The sequence below is a fragment of the Xiphophorus couchianus genome, chromosome 20 (genome assembly GCF_001444195.1).
Source record: "Xiphophorus couchianus chromosome 20, X_couchianus-1.0, whole genome shotgun sequence".
NCBI lineage: Eukaryota > Metazoa > Chordata > Actinopteri > Cyprinodontiformes > Poeciliidae > Xiphophorus > Xiphophorus couchianus.
Window position 1 is genome coordinate 19,094,865 of NC_040247.1, and position 20,367 is coordinate 19,115,231.

Genomic DNA, 20,367 nt, shown 5'->3' on the forward strand with positions numbered 1-20,367 from the left:
AGGCAGAGACTAACCAGCTTACTGATCACACTGTTGTCTCATTTCATAATTACCTTTCACAAAGAACACTGTGTCCACTTTCAGTTTCACTTCCAGTTCAATTTCTTTAACTAAAGATGTCTGTCAAGGTTTTGTCTTAGGACTATTCCTTTCATTTTTCTTTTCAAAAAATATTGACAGTAAAGTTACTTCAGCATTTTTTCATTTTTACGGTAGTGTTGCCGTATTATTTAAAAAGAGTATTGAAATACACTGCATCTCACACCAGTTGCTTGGAAAATGACCTTAAGGTCATTGAGGATTTTAAAAGGGCTTCATAATGAAATTGAGGCAGTACAAATAGATTCTATGACTAACTGATTTCAATGCAAATGCCGGTACATGTTTTGTGCTAACTTTGTCTGTCATGCCCAGAACACTCTTTGAAAAATATTTTTAAAGTCAGTCATTTCTTTCCTGTTTAAATTGTGTGGACATTTATAATCACATAAATAAGTAATAATAATAATAAAAAAGATTTCACGTCACAGCTAAACATTTTTAGCTTGAATCACATTCATGTTACATAAAATAGATTAACAGCCTGTATAAATTATCCACGTTTAAACAACATTAAAATATATAAATATATAAAATATATTTATATGCACCTTGAACTCGGACTTGCTCTTTCACAAGTATAGCCTAGATATTAAAATAGTTTCAGTTAGTTCAAAATTAAGATTCCTTTATTGATTGCTCTTACTTTCACAGTTTAGATACTGTGTAGAAATAAAAAAAGTGAGACTATTAAAACCTTTACGTATTAGTAACAAAATATTGAACTACACAGATTTACAGAAAACATTATAAATATCAGTGACCCAAGTTTTTCCCTTTTCTCTCAGCTTTGAATCTAATGCAAAAATGTATAAACCAGGTTTTTGTGACAGTGTTGGTTCTCATGAGGGTCTTTGTTGGTTTGCAGCTGCTCAGTTTTCTTATGTCTTGGGTTGGCTCTGGCGTGTTTTCGTGTGGTCATACACATAGCGCATCATCCCTGTGGACAATAATTTAATTAAACATGGCGTATGGTGACCTTCCATTCAGTGGATCATAGCAAGTCAGCTTCCCCCGGTGCTTTCTGCTCTCTGTCTGCTCCTGCGATCTCCTGGACTTTGAGAGACATTTTAAAAATGAATATTGTCATATTGTCTTTCTTTGATCCTGGGCGTCACCTGGCTCCTCATCCTCACAAATCTGATGTCAACATTTGTGCCAGTCTGTGGAAAACCAAGTCTTTGTTTTTTGCACAATTTAAGTTTTTAATTTATTTTATATATCACATGTTAGACTATAACTAAATTTGGATATTTGATACTTTAGTATTCACTTGAGCTTGTATCACAACAGACAATGATGCTGCTTATAAAGGAAGTCAGATTTATGGATGCAGGCACTTTCAGTTTTATCACTTGATTTTTTCCATATTCTACTCAACAAACATACAAAAATAAATGTCGCATTTTTGTTGACAATGAATATGAATGTGCAGAAACCTTTTGAGAAATTAAGCCTTTTAATCCAGTTCCTATTCTATTGTGTTTTTGTGTAGCAGGAACTGAGTTTGTTTATGTCTTATCACTGCTTTTACACAGACACGCTTTAAAGTCATAGTTTTCCTATCACAACATGAACAACTATCTAAGGTAGGTTAATTCATCCAGATGTGAACCTTTATTGATTAGTTGAACAAGTTGACTGCTCACAAATCAAAATCAATGTTAACCAACTGCTTCTTGTGCCAATGAAAGAGAGTTTTTCACATTTACCAAAGTGGAACAGAATAAATTGTAGAGCGGTGAAATCATGTTTATCTTTCTTCTTTTTTTTGACCTTTGTGGAATTGAAGAAATGCTTGATTTTTAAATACAGTATGTAAAACAATAAAAATGAACCACCTGTAGCTGAGATATAAAAAACATAAACTATCAATGGATTGGGGAGACAAAAGACTAAGTGATAATATTTGGTAAACTCAGGCCTGAAGTGACACCCACTTCTTTTTTAATTCAATTCAGAAATTAATGATTCCCAGTTGTGTTTGTTGATATGGACAGTATGGCTCACTGCCCAAGGCAACGCTCAGTCAGGGGCAAACCAAAAATGTTATCTGTCAATTACTCTGCATGATATTGGTTAATCCACATAGCCATAGAAATAGATTACTCTTTGTGGGTAAGGTTGTTATATATGCAGGTGAAACTGGAACAACCTGTTAGACTTTTTGCTGTTTCCGTTTATCCTGTGCTTGAGTAACGGTACACAGTCCTCTAACAAAGTCTGGTGTCTTTTTGCAATGTCTCAAAGGTTCATCATTACACATTAGAAACAAGTTTTTTTCATTGTTAATATACAGGTTGAGTCAATAGGGTGTTTTACACTCCAATGTTCCGAATAGTGTAAGAACAACATGAGAACATTAGCAGTGCACCACGGCTGACTAATGAGGATGGTGCTTTCTGAATTGCAACTTCAAATTTGGGTTTTCAATCAAAGGGTAATAGTTTTGTCTTTAAGAAATCTGTTCTTTGATCATGTCTTGTTCAAAATGTGAGACACACTGATCACACACTGATTGAATTGTTCTACAACAATCAGAAATCATATGAAATACAGTTTGAGTTGATATAAAACATTTATTCTATTAGTGCAAAAGAATATCTGAATTTTCAATTTCTATTTTAGACTCGGATCTATTTAGATTGAGATAAAACAAAATATGTTTGGATTTTTTTGTGTTACAAAAATGATTGTTAAAATCTCCAGTTGGCACATGTAATATATCGATAAAATGACACATCCTTGCAATATTGATGGTACTGATTAATTTTATTAATGAACAATTCAGAACCTGTTAGTCTACATATTCTGCAGTTGTCTATCTGCATTTTAGAAAGACAAGCTCTGTGGATTTAAATGTGAGGGAATAAAGTTTTGTATTTGTGGAACATTAAGGCCTGTCACTTAGTTTTGATGTGCTTTGATTCTGAATAGCTTGTGCATACTGGGATCAATTGTGGGGAACTTACTGTGTTGCTGCATCGTGAGCAGGTTTGTTACTTGTTCTTGGTACCACTTTATTATTTATTTATGGCAGTCAGATAATTATTAGTTGAATTTTTCAGAAAGTTCTTTCACTTTTACTTTCAAGCAACCATCATCCTGAGGTGAGCAAAACGTATCCAAAGTACTGTGGGAAATTAAGATATGTTCTTATTGAGTCATTGCTTTGGTGCCCATGTGCAGCATGAATTGTGATGCTACTACTGTGGAATATTTTGTCATTTCCCAAATCGTTTCATACTCATATTTGTACCACTGTGTCCCCCACTTATTTCCACTGATAAATTTTGATTTTGATGAAATACAGAGATAAAAAAAAAATAAAATGCCAATTTCTCACGGTTTAATTGAGGATGACTTTACATACTGCCATATTTCCAGTGATTGTGGTTTTGATCCCTGCATTGACCAATCAGCTGACCTGCTAGTAGATAATAACCACATTTCCTTAAAGTGGACTATAAGAAAATTTAAAAATACTTTAATTCATCACTCAACAGAGCAGGTGCGAAACGTTTTGCTTATAGGTATTAAGTGGCACGTGGTTGGTACGAAGCATCCTGCAGCAGACCGTTCCTGAAAGGTTTAGGTGTGAAACAATCAAACCTGCAACACGAAGAAATGGCCAAGGGACAAAATGACCAGCCACCTGTCACTAACCTGTCCCCATCTAAATGAAAGGTGAACTACAATGTGTACTGACAGCAATCACTGGACATAAACACTAAATTTCTGTGTCAATTTTGATTTATATTTATGTTTGTGCAGTTATGCAGGAACTTAACAGCAAAGTAGAAATTATCACCTATTTAAAAGAAAACTAGATGCTAAGGTCAAGTTACTCATACTGCAGTGTTTACTGCTTCCATGTGTTTTTTTCTTAGCTTCCATAAAATGCAATCTTTCTCCAGTGTTTACCCTCATAAAGCTTGTTGTTCGTTGAAGTCCACATATAAAAAACAAACAAACCTTTGCAGTTCTGTTTCAATCATGACATCCAGAACATACACCCACACCCTTGGCAAAGCCTACACTATTGGCAATTGGCAGGCTATTAGATAGTTGGATTGTTCTTCTGGTGGACAAAAAAGAAACTTGTTTGGGTCACATGACTTAGTTACATGACCCAAACATATAGGAAACTGCATCTGCCAATACAGTATCACATACACTGTTAAATAAGCCTCACACTGTTAAGGAAAACATGGATTGGTTAGGTTCCATATCTCAGTATCATATTTAAAGATTTGCCCAATGACAAGCACAGGCTCATTTCAAAGTTTCACTTTCATTTGTTGTTTACTTTGGGTGTAGTTTGCTGGTTTGCTATGGTAAGGCTCTATATTACTAGGCTGTTGTGCCTTAAATGAACATTTTGTACTCTCGCGAGGTCTGTGTGACTTGGATATCATCAGCAGATTGTTTAGTTTGTTCATAGTACGTATGTACTTTGTTTATTATTACAGGTTCTCCTTTTTATTGACTAAATATGTGTCTTTTTATGCAACTGTTTTAAGTCACTTTTTTAATTAAATAAAATGGATGGATGGATGGTCTTGAAATCATACTGTATAATAATATTAGGAGAAAGAAAAAGTCTTACCCAATTCACTGAAATTTCAGCATTTCATTCTTGAAACTTTAGTTCTGTATTATGGTTTCCTTCTTATTGAATCCATGCTTAATCTATACGCTATGTAATACACAGCGTAAAGGTCTGAATGCAAAATAAACCCATACATGGTGAGAAAAAAGTCCTTTATTCTTTCTTAGACTGAGGGAAAAGGTGTAACGTTTCTGTTGTGCCCAAACTATGTTTGGGCACAAAACTCATTTCCTGACTCAAATAAATACAATGAATGCTCTCAAATCAAATTTGGTTGGTTTCTGCATAAAACTCACTGGCTGGAGAGAAATAACAATGGCAGCTTTCCACTTCTTAAGGTATCATGAGTCTCACTCAGGGCCTCATCCAATGGCATGTTTTTGTACTTTTCATTCAGAGTTTTTGTTCTCTTCCTGGCGGGAGATCTTTTCAACTGATGTCTACTTACTGCTGTGATTTAAAGCTCTGAAAGCCTCAACATAGATTCAACAGAGCCAAAAGAATTGAAGGAATCACATAGACTGGAGCATTAAATGTGACCCAAACATAAGAAGGTTGCCGTTTAAAGGCCATTTGTTTGAAGTCTTCTAAGACTTTAAAGATCAGGAGTTTTAACCTTTCACTTGAAACTCTTAAGTATTGAGACATAACCAAGTTAGACTGTTATTAGTCATGCTCCCTTTCACTCTGTTATTAGCCTGATGTTTTAACTTTTTATATATATTTGCATTAAAAACCTAAGGCTTGATTGCTGCATCTGGCTGTAGTTGAAAATTAAAGCTTTACATTATGACATAAATACAAAATTATAAGATTAGAAATGTACCAATCTCTGGTGGTTTACATAAAGCTATAATCTGCCACTGTAGACTTTTGCCAATTCCATTTTTTTGTTAATAACTTTAAAATCAGGGCCTATGTGAACAAACGGCACTGAAAAGCTGTGGTTATATTATTGTATATGTGACGAGCCATGGTTAACATGGTTAGCATGTTTAGCAGCGTTAGTGTTGCGAAACAGTAATCTGTGTGTATATTCTAGAGAATGAAACTCTTTTGTTAACTTTAAGGTTTCCAAAAGGCTGCCAACATTTATAAATCCAGCATGTTTGCTGATAGACTGAGGCTCAAGAGAATAAAAAAGCAAATTTTCTGTACTGAGTTCAGCCTTCCTTTTATCAGCTGAAAATCTTGCTCTCTCTTGCTCCCATGCAGCCTGAATAAACCACAGACAGGTCTCGACATGTCAGAAATAATTTTCTTTTCTGTAGCTTCTCACACCTCAGAGATTTCTCAGATTTCATTTTGTTGCTATTGTGACCCACTGAGTGTCCAATTGGCTCATCACTGGTCAGTGCTGATCGAGCTGAAAGTTTGTTTTTTCTGGTTGCAAGCCAGTTTGTTAGTGAATATCTACAGAATATATGACGTAGGATGAAATGTTGTAGTCTTCCCAGGAACTACGTGATTATACTATTCACTAGGTTTTTAAATGGTTTTATTCAGGATAGCTTGTGGACCATGCAGTGACATGAGCAAAGCTACTGCACCAGATATTTAGATTGGTATAGATTAATTTAGTATCTACTGTATGTCAAACATGTTTTTGCTACAGCACTAACATGAAGTGAAACCAGTTGATACTTGGGAACGAAAGAGTCTAAATTTAAAGATGTCTTTTTCTGCTTATTCTGTCAACAATATATCTATATGTTACAGATCTGCACAACTCTAAAATGTAATCTAAAGTAAATGGACAACAGAATATGAGGTCGTTTGTATTTTCTAAAAATTGAAAGCACAGCAATGAAACCGAGAACCGCTGGAAGTAAATTCCCCTTGTAAAACGCTTTGTATCTAGACCTCGATCTTATCAGATTTATATGCAAATATACAAACTTACCCTTGTACTACTGTGATATTTGTCTCTTGAGCAAGATGTACCAGTACCTACATGGAGGTAAAGAGAACAACTTGACCAGTGGTTGTTTAAACAGTTCTTGTGCCGATTGACTGCTGGCGATCGCCATTACCCCCACTGCAATCTGAACAGGATGAGATGGGCACAGAACACAGATGAATCGATAAAAGCAGCTGATGTTGTTTTTCTATGTTGGATGTACATGTACTGATAGCTAATGTGATGAAAAACGTTCTTGGGAAATAAATTTTGAGAGTTTTAATGCTCTTTCGGGAACACTGCTATTTGCTGTCAATTCTGTTGCCTCAGCTGTCTATAAGGTCATATTCACACCATTTAATCCAGTAAACCCGGAACGATTGGGAATTGAGTTCGATTGGGGTTGACGCTGTTTGCAGGTTTGATTTTGCTATGACAATACAATTTTTCAAATGAACCAGGCCTTTTGATTCACTTACATGTGTTTACTCACAGTGCCCTTTGTTGAAGTCTGCTCCAGCATAAGGTTCACTTAAAGTCAAACTCTACCTATATTTTTAGGCCCTTCAGAGTTTGTGTCTTTGAGCTGCACCGGTCGGACTGCACTTTCACAACTCCTCAAACAAATCGGACTCTTTGAGCAAACGAGCTAGACTTGTATTTAGGGCTGCTGTAAATGCACGCTAAGTGTGTTTTATATAGGGCAGAGAGGCTGTGGCACAACCAGGAGTTAGACTAAAAAGCTTTAGGGAGCTTTTAACAGAGCTTTTATGTTCCTTTATCGCTGGGTCTTTATGAAAGCATTTTGTTGCTTCACCTGATAATGACTGAGAAAACCATAAAGTGGAAAAAAATATTGTCTATTTAGTACTTATATAATTATGCTTACCTTGATCACTGGCATTTCACTTCTCATTGACGTAATTACGGCAATTACAAATTTACTCCTCTCCAATGCTGTCCAGTTAGGGCTTCACCACAACACAACACTATAACTGCAGTGGTAAAGGTGTCAAATTATATATTTCTTAGTAGAAATCAATCTAAAACTTTTTTGTTGATATTGCTGTATCGACAGTTGATCATAACATATTGATCCACCCATTCACCTTCCAAACTGGATGAGTGGACATACTCCGCTAACCCTGTTCAGGCCTTATGTTGCAGACTGGGAATAGTTGTGTTCTTCAGCAATCAAATCTGGACTGAATTCCTCAAGGCTTCATCCTCGCTTCACTTGTAGGGTGTTTTCACACCTGATATTGCGATAGACTGGGTTAGATTGGGGACAAAAATTGCAACATTAGTTACATTTTCTGCTAGTGAGGTACGTTCTCACGCTGCACTGTGTCAAACGGAGTAAACCATTTTAAAAACCTGTTCTCCCCCTCTCCTGTGGTGGTGCTGCACCAAGAACTACTGAAGGAAACAACATGAAAACATCTGAAGAAGACACTGAGTGCAACTTCTTTTTTCAAACAAATGCAAACAAAAATGGAGTGGCGTCAAATTTTAGGATGGGTTGTAGGATTTCACTTTTATCTGTGGCAAAAAACCACGAGCCATTTCTCCCGCTAGTGCCAAACTTGTGCATTTGTTTTTGTTGTGATTAGCCAGAATGCCCAGCGCTGTTGTCCATTTCCTGCTTTTGGAGCACTCTCTGGTCTGCTTGGCATTCACATATGTAGTAGAAGTACAAGCAAATGAACCAGACTTTCTAGGCAAATGGATTAAAGTGGACCAAAATGGGCTGGTATGAATGCACTCCTAATCTTTCTGTTTGCTGCCCGTAGCTCTGGTCATGCAGCACTACTATAAGTCTTACTGTACGTAGCCTGACAACACACAAATGTAATGTAAGTCCAGACGCCACATTACCACAGCTTACAGACACAGATTCATTGTGTCCATCAAATCAGTAAGTGAAGAGAACTGAATTTAGGCATAATTGGTTTTAGTTTCAAAAATGCTAGATTCATTGAGGGTAAAGACTAAAAGGCACACAAGAAGCTTGGGTGTTGCTATGGGCCTCAGCTATAAAATCCACATCTGTTACTAAATCCTACAACCATCTCAACAGCATTCACAGAATAAACAGTTTGCTGTCAAATCATAGCACAGAAAAACTAGTGCAGTCTTTTACTTTCTGTAGGTTAGATCATTGTGATGGTGCATTTGACCCCCTGTTTGTAAAAGGATAGATTATATAATCTTGTTATTGGTGTAAGAGGCACTGAATTGTCTTGGACCTTAATATCTTTAAGACTTGCAGATCTGATATGAAACTGAAATATGTTTGCTCTTTACTTCCAGGACCAGAATTAAACAAATTGAGGAAACATTTAGTTTCTGTGTTCCTCAACTCTGAAAATAACTTTGTAAAAACTTGAGATTGGAAGAAACTAGTTTAAATTAAGACTGAATGTAGAACTGCTCGTTGTAGCTTTCTTTTTGAGATTACTCTATAAGTCAATTTTAATGATGTCTTTACTATTTGTTTTAAATTTTTAAAGCACTTTGGATTATCTATTTATTGTCTATATGGCAGTACTGTTCAAACATACACTGCCTTATCAGTCTAGTTTGTTATATAAATGGGTATTAGTTTTTTAAAATGTCAACGTAAGCAGAAAACGCTTTTTAATTCCTTTTAAATGGCATCCATGTGCTTCTAAAAACAAAATCACAACCTTTCATTGGCAGCAGCCAATTATGTTTTTTTTCTAACCAGATTCTCTAAGGTCAGCAGGAACTTCTGAGTCTGTTTCTTCCATTACAGTTTTATTTGGAAACCATTACAAAGTGGAAAATACAGCAAAAGGTGAGCAACAAATACTACTACACCTCTGCTTTAATCTTTAAGACTGTTGAAACATAAAGAAATTAGTTTAGGCAAGTGTGTAGGAGATTACTATACCCAGCCCAAATATGGAGGATTTTCAGAAGTCGAGGTAAAGAGGCTACCTGAACAAGCAGATTCTTAAACAACAATATACATACTTTTAAAAAAAAGAGTAATAAAATCACCTTTTTAATCCAAAAAACAATTTTTTTGCTGGAAATGCCAGTAGGTGTGTCCAAATTGTTTACTAGGAAATATATTTTTTTCAAATTCTGATCATAAAGGGAAATAATAAGTTCTTATTCAGGCTTAAAGATATTTAAAAAAATCAGTTGGCATCAAATTATTGCTAATGAGTTGAACACAAAATGCAAATCAGCCAATCACATGGTAGCAACTTGACGCTACAACATAAACGTATGGACCCAACATGCCTTGTAGCAATGTTGCAGGTTGCTGGTGGTGAAATGGCATGGACAATAAGACTGAAAAACATATCATGATATAAGCTTTTTATATCAGTCAATATCGATAATTATTGATTAATTTTTTGTTTTAAATATCTAAAATACTGCCAAATTAGTTACGTGACCTTTGATGCTTTGTCGACGGTTTTCACTCCACCTTGTTTTTATTTTCAAGCAGTTGTGAGGCACAGCGAAACCTTAAACTTCTGTTGCGTAAGTTACTCAACATGTGGTTGCTAGGTAACCACAAGTTACTCAACAGGCTGTTGTAAGGTAACCAAAGAGTGAGTTAGTTGATGCCACCAACCTTGCTGAGAAGTAAAGCATTTCCTCTGCCTACATCTAATAAAGGAGCCTCTGAGCGTATATCGGTTACCCTCTGTGGGCAGAGATGGGTTTCATTGTGTCATTCACAGATACAGTGGGTTTTTTTATGTTCATGCACCTGTCTGCTTCTCGCATCATCCATAACAATGACGACAGGAAACAAAGTAGGCGAATGAGATTTACTGTTTAGACGGTTTTCCTTCAGAAAATACTAGCAAATTTCCTCTCATAAAATGCTCCATTCAGCATTTCTTTAGCAGATGTGCTAAGCTGAGTTATGTCATAGCTCTGTCTTTGCAACTGTTGGGGAAAAAATACAAGGAGGCATGCCATTTTTTTTTGTCCTTTCCAAACATTTAAAATCTATTTTGTAAATGTCCTGTTCAACTAGCAGCTTAGGTCTATTTTGGAGTCTCAAAAAATGTACTTCAATCTGGCTAAATTCACTTTAATATGACAGAAATAATGTTCTTCATATAAATAGATGCTTAATACTAATAAATTAGTGTTTGCAATTCTTCTAAAGCGGTGATACACACTTTGTTATCTCGGTTGCTTTAGTGTTTGTGTACGAACCCAGCTGTTCTGCTGTGGTGAGTCTACCCTGGCTGAACCCTGCTGTGCCGCCACCTTTGTCCCTCTGGTGCTTTGCCATCTATATGTTTATCTCTCTTTGTTTACTGTGTCAGATGTTTCGAATCGGTCCTCAGCGTGAGTGCCAATAACATCAAGCAGGCAAGGTTAACAGGTAGAAAGGCAGCCAGAGTCCTTGGAGAAAGCACAGCTCTTAGAAATTTGATGCCAAGTACAGCGGTTGATGCCAGACGCTCAGTGTGTCTCACATTTTGTTAGATCTCGGGCCGAGCTGCGGGGCCAGTGTTTTCACATATCTGATTTCGGGCTCTCCAGCTCAACCTGACCTGACTTGAAAGCTTTGCATGCATGTGGATTTGCACACAGCATGTGTGTCAAGGTGTGACCGGCAAAAGGTAGACAATCCGAGGGTTAATAGGCGACTATAAAAGCACAAAAAGAAAAAAGGGGAGGATTCCAGACAGACAAGGAGGAGGATTTAGGAACGTGTTTGGACGTGAACTCGGTGTCCCTGTCACCTGGTTGGAATGCAGATCTTCTTATTCATGATAAGATCACGAGCAGACAGAGCGGATTTCCTGCCTGCCGCCAGTGACACAGCATACGTCTTTACGAGACACACAGTACTGACCTAACGATGAGCTAACACTCAAATATTGCTTTACTGTTTTACAAATAACATGCCTGCGTTTCTATTAGTAATCGGGCTGCAGGTTTCATCAGATAAAAGGATGAATGGCTTTTTAACACTTTTTTTAAAAAAAAAAAATAAAAGTCTGAAAAGTGTGGTGTAGATTTGCATTTAATCCTAATGAGTCAATACTTTGTATAGCCATCTTACACTGCAGCCTCAGCTGCAGAGGCATTTCTTTCTTGCAGTCTACACCAAAATCATAGATTGGACAGAGACAGTCTGTGAATATTATTTTTCAAATTTTGCCTCAGATTCTCAAAAGGTTATAAGTCTGGACTTTGACTGGACCATTCAGGCACTGGCATACGTTGGGATTGCAGCTCTGGCTGTACAGTAAATTTCGCATTGTTATTCTGCCTGTGTGTCATAGTAAAGAAAAGAGGTAAACTGTAAATACATGCCACACTTTTCAGATTTTTTGTTTAAAAGAGTTTGAAATCATTGTAATTTCACTTCACATTTAAGTGACACAAACTAAGATGGTCAAGACCTTGTTTGCTTTTGCAAGCAGTTCTTGCTCAGATATAAGTAATGAAATTAAATTGTCAAACAGTAAAATAACTAGGCCTGTCACGATAGCAAATTTTGCTGAACGATTAATTGCCTCAAAAATTATTGCGATAAACAATAATATTGTTTGAAGATCTTTTTACACTGATTTAATGGAAATGATGTAATAATGCATGCAATTTCCTGCCAAAGATAGATACACTTTATTTTCAAAAGAACACTAAACACTGGAACTGATAAACAAAATAAACAAAACAACCAAAAACAAAAATAAAATGGATTCTCGGTCTCCATTAACAAAAAACTCACTTGGAAAAAAAAACTAAACAACATAAAGCCAAAGTGGAAATAAATACTGCATTCAACCAAAAGAGGGCAGATTATGAAGTGTGTATATTATGTTGCCCTTCAGTAATAATTAGAGTTAAATAGAGAAGATGGGCACATCGACTACCTGATGCAATAGTTCATACTACAGATTTTTTGCTCCTATTTTTCCCCTTACGACAATCTTAGAAAGTTGGTCTCTTTCTAAGGTTGTGTGGTGTGTTACGGTAGATCCTCGTTGCCGCTCCGATCCAAATCAGGGGTTTTCCCCGACTGGAAGCGTTAACGCAGCCTGTTGAATGTGACAGGCAGCCAATCAGAAAGCGCGGATTCCCTCAGTGTTTTCTGAGGGGAAATTACGGAGGGGAATCCCAAACAACTGACACGACGCAACCCGAAGTTGCCGACATTGGAGATGATGTGTGGAAACAACATTAATGTTTATTCAACATGCAAAGAATATAGAAATGACAAGAGGAGGAGTTGGAGCGAAATTGCTACTGCAGTTGATAAACCCGGTAACTTTTCAGCTGTTCTTTGTTAACGTGACATAAATAGGTTATAATGATTTTCATTCAGTCAGGACTTTACGCTGACACTAGCCACAGGTAGATTGTAGTAAAGCATTGATTAATGCCTGGTTTTAAAATTAGTTCACTGGACTTGTAGCCATTATTTTGTGCCCATTGTTGGACACCACACAGCAGGAACGAACCCGATGGAACCGTTATACCTAGGATTTCTGTCGGCTAATGTGTGGTCTGTCAGGTTTTGAAAATGAGCCGACAATCAGCCGACAGCTCTAAGATCGTGCAGTGTGCGCTGGGCTTTACACTAAGGAAATGAGGAAGGGTGGAGTCGGAGTTGAGACTTTTTTCATTCAGTTTCATTAGCTGAAAGAGTAAAAGGTCGGAAGAGACGATAGTGCCGATAATTAAAATGACGTCGATATCTTTAATTTATCGTACGATTAATCGATTTATCGTTTATCGCGACAGGCCTAAAAATAACTAGCAATTTACCAACTCATTAATGAAATTCGCACATTGGAATTGTTGTTAGCCCTAAAGAGAGCTCAGTACAAATTAATCAGCAGCGCAATGCCAAATGCTTGCCTCAAGCTTGGTCCTCAGTCAGGCCCGTCATAAATCTGCACATAAGCATGTAGTGTAAGGGAGTCAGCTGGTTGGACATTCATGTCTCCTCTAAGTGCCTGAGGAAAAAGGCAGGAGCTTCAGTCACTGAGCAGGACAGGAAAGGAAAACAGACCTCCCAGCAGCCAGGAAATCCATGGAATCCCGTGGGTCAATTCAGGGTCAGCTGGAGAAGTCCCACAGGGAGAGGAGGAGATAAAACAGTGTTGTGGCACTAAAAGGTGAGATTCACCAGCAAGTGGCTCTCTGCGGACATGTACCAATTATCAGACATGCAATTGAGTGCAGAGAAAACCACACTTTATGTCTTTTTTTGCACAAATCACATGCATTTTGTTTCAGTCAAGAATAAAGAAGATCTTTGATTTAAACACCAAAAGCCAATCTTAAGTAAAACCAACAAAAGCCAGCTTTTAAAAGATGTACAATTTGGAAACGTGATGGGAGTTCATGAAAAGGTGCCAGAGAATCTTCTATTTATAGAGATGTTTTTTTGTTTCTTTATCTTTAGTGCTAAAAATAATCTAGTGCTATTTTCATACCGCCATGGAGAGGAAGATAAATGAAAACTAAGCTACAAAGTGAAATGACAAATATTAGCTCAACCCTCAAAAGCCAAACAGTTGGTAGAAAATTCAGTTTTTGAAAAAGAAGTTATGTCGTTTTTATAACTAGAGGCACATTTTGTAGAAAATTTGTAAAGTAAATCTAGTATCATATTTTAGTATTTTAGTATCATATTTACTAAATGTAGTAGGTTATTGAGAAAAATACTAACTTCTTTATTATTATTTAGTTGTACTTGTATCATCCTCTTGGGTTAATGTAATTATGACCTAGAAGATTGATTTTGTGTGCAATAAAATAACATATTGCACACTAAAAAAGAATTTATGACTTTTACCCGTCTTTAAACTGTATTACAATTCTTTCTTCTTCTTGCATTTTTACATTTTATCTATTAAATATGAGCATTTTTGCTGCCGCAGCATTTTAAAACCTTGGATGTACAAGCCGAATCACAAAGCATTGGGTTATCTAACTGGATGATGAGTCACCACAGCATTACTAACATTTCAAAAACCTTACACTGATTTCCACATGTCAGCTGTTTTCAACATAGACTGATCATTTATAACAAATGTAATTTCTAATTGACGATAAACAGTCATCTACAGCCTTCATATGACTTTTAAAACTAGTTTAGATTGAATGAATGAGTGCTATGTGTCTGTTGTTGAAGCCGGATGATTTAAGAGTGTTGCTGCAATGACACGCTCTTGGTTTTGTCTGGACTATCACTGGGACTTGGCACGGTGGTAGAGACTCTATGAATGAGATTAAAGGTCTCTGCTTTCCTGTTCTTTCATTCACAAATTAGCCGCCTCCAGACCATATTCATCGAGAATTACTCTGTGACACGATAAACTCCTCCAGGCAGACTGTGTTTACTCCGCAGTTTATAACTTGCACACAGAAACGATTTGCAGACAGATTAAAATCGAGCTTATAATTTGAACAAATTAGTCATCGTTTACCATTTAATTTGAAAAAGCTAAAATCCTCACAGCATTTTTAGTTAAATTAGTTCAATTGTGCTATTAAAAATGTTCTATTCTATGTTCTATCATAATGTTCTATCCAGTTTTTACTGCAGCTTTTGGTCATTTTTAGGATTTTTTAAATAATACATACAGTTTACTCTAGATATTTACATAAACTGTATAAAATATATATGTTTTTGCTTCCTGTTTGAAATTAGCTCAAAATTATTTTTTCTGTTTAAGTCATTAGGATGGCCTAAAATATTAGGTCATTAGGACATACAGAAACACAATCTGTATGTTTCTGTTTTTATTTAGAGAAATACAAATTATGTTGCTTTCTTAACATTCATTTATTATATACCCATCAATGCATGAATTGTGAAGTATGACATAAGATAATACAACAAATCGCTGTCATTTCTCTCTGAGAAAAAAAATTTGGTTTACATGTCACCTGTTTGTCATGATGGTAGTAGAGGTTAAGGGTCTTTCTCTGTTTTATTGTCATTTTTTTACTCGCTGTCAACAAAGCAGAGGTGAGGAGAGCTGTCTTTGCCTCATGAATGGTTTCCAATTAGCAGAGTTGGTTGACGTTGTAGGTGGTCCTTGTTTAAGCATGTTGTCCCACTGGGCTTTTCCTAAACACCAGCAGGTTGATCAGTGACCCTTTCCTTCATTGCTATGCTAACCCATTGTCCTCTTGTTGGCTCTGTCTAATGAGCTACTCTGTACACCTTAAATAAAAGATGTTTTGTTTTTATTTTTTCATGCGTCTATCCTAATTGAACAAATGCAAACGAATGAAAGTATTTTTGTAACTAATAGAACATTAGGCCAGATAAACCTTAGGCTCTAAAACTCCCTTTAGACTTGATGGGTTGAAGTCTGAAATGGAGAGTTCTTGTTTGTGACTGGCAAAATGAAAAGAATAAAACCAGCTTTGTTTATTTCATGAAAATACACACATATGAATGGTTACACAACACTTTGTTTGATATCTCTAAAGACAGCCACAGTCCCCATGGTGAGATGAGATTAGAAGATGCATGAGTCGTTGTGCAACATCCCATCATGTTGCACGTGGTGAGTCACGGACTAGTCCACCATTGGAGTTTACGACTTAAATTCACAATCAGAATCAGCTTTATTGGCCAAGATGCTGTGCACAAACAATCTGATTCTGGTTTCAATTGCTCACAGTGTACAGACATTAGGTGCAAGAACAAAAACAAAAAGTGCCATCAGCGTAATACTGAGGTGGCCATCCACACCGTCATCTTGAATTAAATCTGGCACAGGTATTTGTAAACAGATAAATGTAGCAGAAGTGAGAAACTTTCTTTTTATATAATGTACATGCTGCTGGCATAGTCATTTTTATCTTTACATTACCTTTGTTTCGCTTTTGTTTTGTAATTTGAACTTAACCCTCCTTATCAGCCTCTTGCCAGTTTCGATCTTTTTCTTCGTACATCTTCAACACAGTTTTAGATTAAATGGCGTGAGACATTCAGGTCCAAGCAGGATACAAGTTTGAACAAACGTTAATGTTTATCTTTTTGATTTTTATCTGTAGAAGTAAATGAAGGAGCTGGATTAATAATAATTGGCTTATAGTATTTTAATTATTTCTGATTAACGGGACTAAATATTTTCTGGGTTCCTTAAATCAGTGGGCAAATACCTCGACAAGTAAGAAAGAAGTTACCCAACATTGAGAAAGCATGAGAGGCCCCATTTTCCCTGCATGGAGCAGTTAGCCAAGAGGCCCCACATTCCCCTTCAATGTACTGTATTAAAGAGTGTTGACATGCGGGCTGTATGATATCAATTTTCACAGCTCCCACATAATCAACTGTTTGATGCAGGATTATTTTTCATCTCTCCACATGTGAATATCACGGCTCTATGTTTCTCACATTGATTTCCAGTGAATTACATTAATCTTGGCAATTTTCTTTTTACTAGTCTTGTTTCTCACAGTGAATAAATTACATCTGTCTTCTCTTTCCCCAATGCAGCAGTCCTATGTGTCCTCCGGCCACCAGATGGCACCTCCCAGTCCCAACACCAACAGTAGTGGCAACAGCAGCGGCGGAGGTGGGGAACAGCTCAGTAAAACGAACCTATATATCCGCGGCCTCCATCCAGGAACTACAGATCAGGACCTCGTGAAGCTCTGCCAACCGTGAGTGATTTTAGACCTGCTAACCTGTAACTTCTAGATGCATCCCAGTACCTATCATATTCTCTAGCCTGTGTACTTTAAAATAAATTACCTGAATGAACAGACCTTTTAGTTTCCATTCCATGACCTTCCAAAGGGTCGACTTTCTCTCTTGTAAACAAGAGCCATGTGTACAAGCAACTGTTAGTGTACCGAAACAGGTGAAGGAGGGGAAAATGCAGAGCGGCTCTATTGCAAACACCCAGAACAAACTCTGCCCACTGCAGAACTTTATCTAGCATCTTATTAACCATTTTACATCTAAATTTCAAATATCCGCCTGGATATTTTTGCTAATTTTAATTGTACGTAGTTCTTTAAATGTCCTGTGAGTAAATATATTTACCCATTTGTCCATAACAACTGGAACTTTTAATATCTAGAAAGTTATTTTTGCAATTTACCGTCTAGTAAAAGATTGCCCCTCAGATTAATTTTACTCTCTGCTAAGGCAGGGGTGAAATTACCATAATAACCCTATATTGGCAGGAGAGCGCAACGTCTCCCCTCTTTCGGAAACCGTTGGAATTTTTACAGATAGCGCAAAGTGTGGCGGAATTACGGTACTGCAACTTTGGCTGGATCATTGCAGATCAGGTTGGCCTGGAAGGGTTAAAAGCACATATACTGTGTAAATCAATGATGACTTCTGTTTAGAGCTATGTAATTTTATTGATTCTACAATATTTATAAAAAATCTTTCCTCAGAAAGTATCGATTTTTCATCCGCGAGTGTCGATACATTAAATCCTACTTTGAGTTTTATGTCAAATCCACATGAATTAAATGACAGCTATCACACATGACATTTTTTACATGTAGATTAAAAATGACATGTAACAAAACAACCAGTTACAATTAATTTAATAATGAAATTAAATGGAAAAGTTACAATTTATAATTAAAGTCAATAATACAAAAAAAGGATTCTTTTCTGCATAGCCAAATACACAAAGCCACACAATTAACATTTAAACAAAGCAAATGTATAACAAAAACATTTATTACACCATCAGTTCAATTAATTCAATCAAAGTCTATGGAACAGTCACAAAATGTCACCAAAATCACTCTGTCCCTCTAAAATCTTTCATAAAATCTTAAAAATGCATACACTCGTATCATTTGCTGAAAATATATCATATCGTGAGCAGAATATTGTACTGTATCGTGAGATGAGTGTATCACTACAGCCCTACTTCTACTTCTGTTGTGATCTGGCGCTTTATGGAAACCAAGTAAACCTTTAAAGGTGTACCGCGTGACGAAGGACATTCAGCGTTTTTATATCAAAGACGCTCTCTCACTGCAACCTTTTTTTTCATCTCTTTATGATAAATGACATTATTGTGTGACCAAACCTAATTGTACATTCCAGTCCACATTAAGTGGAACAAGTTTTGACTTTGATACTGAATGAGAGAAAGAGTCCCACAGAAACCCAATGCGAGGAAACACATCTGTGCCGTCCAGAACTGAGCCCTTCATCTGTTGGACACATGATTTCATTTCTAGAGCTCTTTAGGCAGGAATGGAACAAAACACAGAAACAGTATCATTCTGAATTATTCATAACACTGGGAGTTATTAATAATTCGCCACATTACAACCACAATTTTCTATGTATTATATTGGGATCCTCCATACAACACAATGTATGGAGGATTTGTTTTTAACAATTAGAAAAAATAACTTTTTTGAGCCCTGCTTTTAACAGTGGCCTAATTTGTAAATAACATGCACCTCTATGTCTTTAGTCTGATCCAGCTGAAAACCTCAGTGGTTTATTAGATAACAGTGAACAAAAAAGCATCGTGAAGAGCAGTGAACACAGCAGACAGGTCAGAGATGAGGCTTGGAGAAGTGTAAAGTTTAGAGGCCTCTAATATGACTCTGGCAGAGCTACGGAGAACCACAGCTCAGGTGGAAGAATATCCTAACAGGACAACATGCCCTCAGCAAAAAATCTGCCCTTTTTGGATAAGTGGACAGAAGGAAACAACTGATGATGTTGAGTCATAAGAAGCCCGGTTTGCAAATTGCAACCAGCTGTTTGAGTGACACAGCAAATATTATGTGAAGAAGATGTTCGGGTCAGATAAGCTCAAACAGTAAAGTTTTTGTTTGACATACACAATAACGTGTATCACCCAAACATACCACGCCAATGCTAGCAGCATCATGCAGTGGGAATATTTTCATCACTAAAGTCAGGATGTCTGTCTAGAGTTAATGGTAAAACTGATGAAGTTAACTGTAGAGCAGACCTGGAGGGAAGTCATTTTGATGTTCCTTCAGGTCTGGAAGATCTAAAATATCTGATAGTTTTAAGCTGTGTGGGAACAGCAAGGTATAAAAAATAAACAGCAAAGCTATGGACACATAGCTTAGTCCTGTCTATGTGTTATGCTAGCGGCAGCAATTGTTGCCATGCTTACATTCACTCTTCTTATGATCAAAAGACGAATGAAGGGATACAATTTTCTTTATACATCAGTAGAAGACACTTGAAAGAACATATGTTCAAAATATTTTATTTTATTTTACTGACTTCCTCTTGTACAGGTTTGTGACTAACATTTACCTCCAGCGTCACAGGCAGAAAGTAAAGAGATCTGGTCATGTGACCTTTCACACTAGATACATGAAATTGATATTGCTTAGAGTAGACCCATTATTATTTTATTTTAAAACTTCAATTAGCTGGCAAAAGTCAAAACGATTGTTCTAGAGCTCCCAGAAGTTAGGAAAAATGTCTAGCAACAATTGTTACCGGTGGGGTTAAACGGGTTAAGATCTCAAACGCCTGGCTAAATATTCTCCTTCATAAATTTCTGTTCCTGTGGTATCTGTCAGATTTCATGGCTCAAAGTTACAGCAAGTAGTCCTGGTCCTGAAGGCCATGCTTGACTATTGGTACAATGTTCTTTGTTTTTAATGGTGTTAGTTTTATGTCAGATGTAATGGGGCACAAACCCTCCAAAAATGTTGATGTTGTCTAATTATTCCAATGAATCTTTTTTCCTAAATGTTTGGATAGTATCAAGATTTTGTTTTGTCAAATTCA

At 36.6% G+C, this 20,367-nt stretch overlaps 1 protein-coding gene across 2 annotated transcripts in view; it reads left to right on the forward strand.

Annotated features, from left to right (window-relative positions):
* LOC114135404 (RNA-binding motif, single-stranded-interacting protein 2-like) overlaps positions 1-20,367 on the forward strand; it is a 40,658-nt gene that overhangs the window by 2,719 nt on the left and 17,572 nt on the right. For both annotated transcript variants that reach the window (XM_028002680.1, XM_028002681.1), the window contains exon 2: positions 17,095-17,261. In XM_028002680.1, coding sequence (XP_027858481.1) covers positions 17,095-17,261 — 167 coding nt within the window. The remainder of the gene's footprint in view (positions 1-17,094; positions 17,262-20,367) is intronic.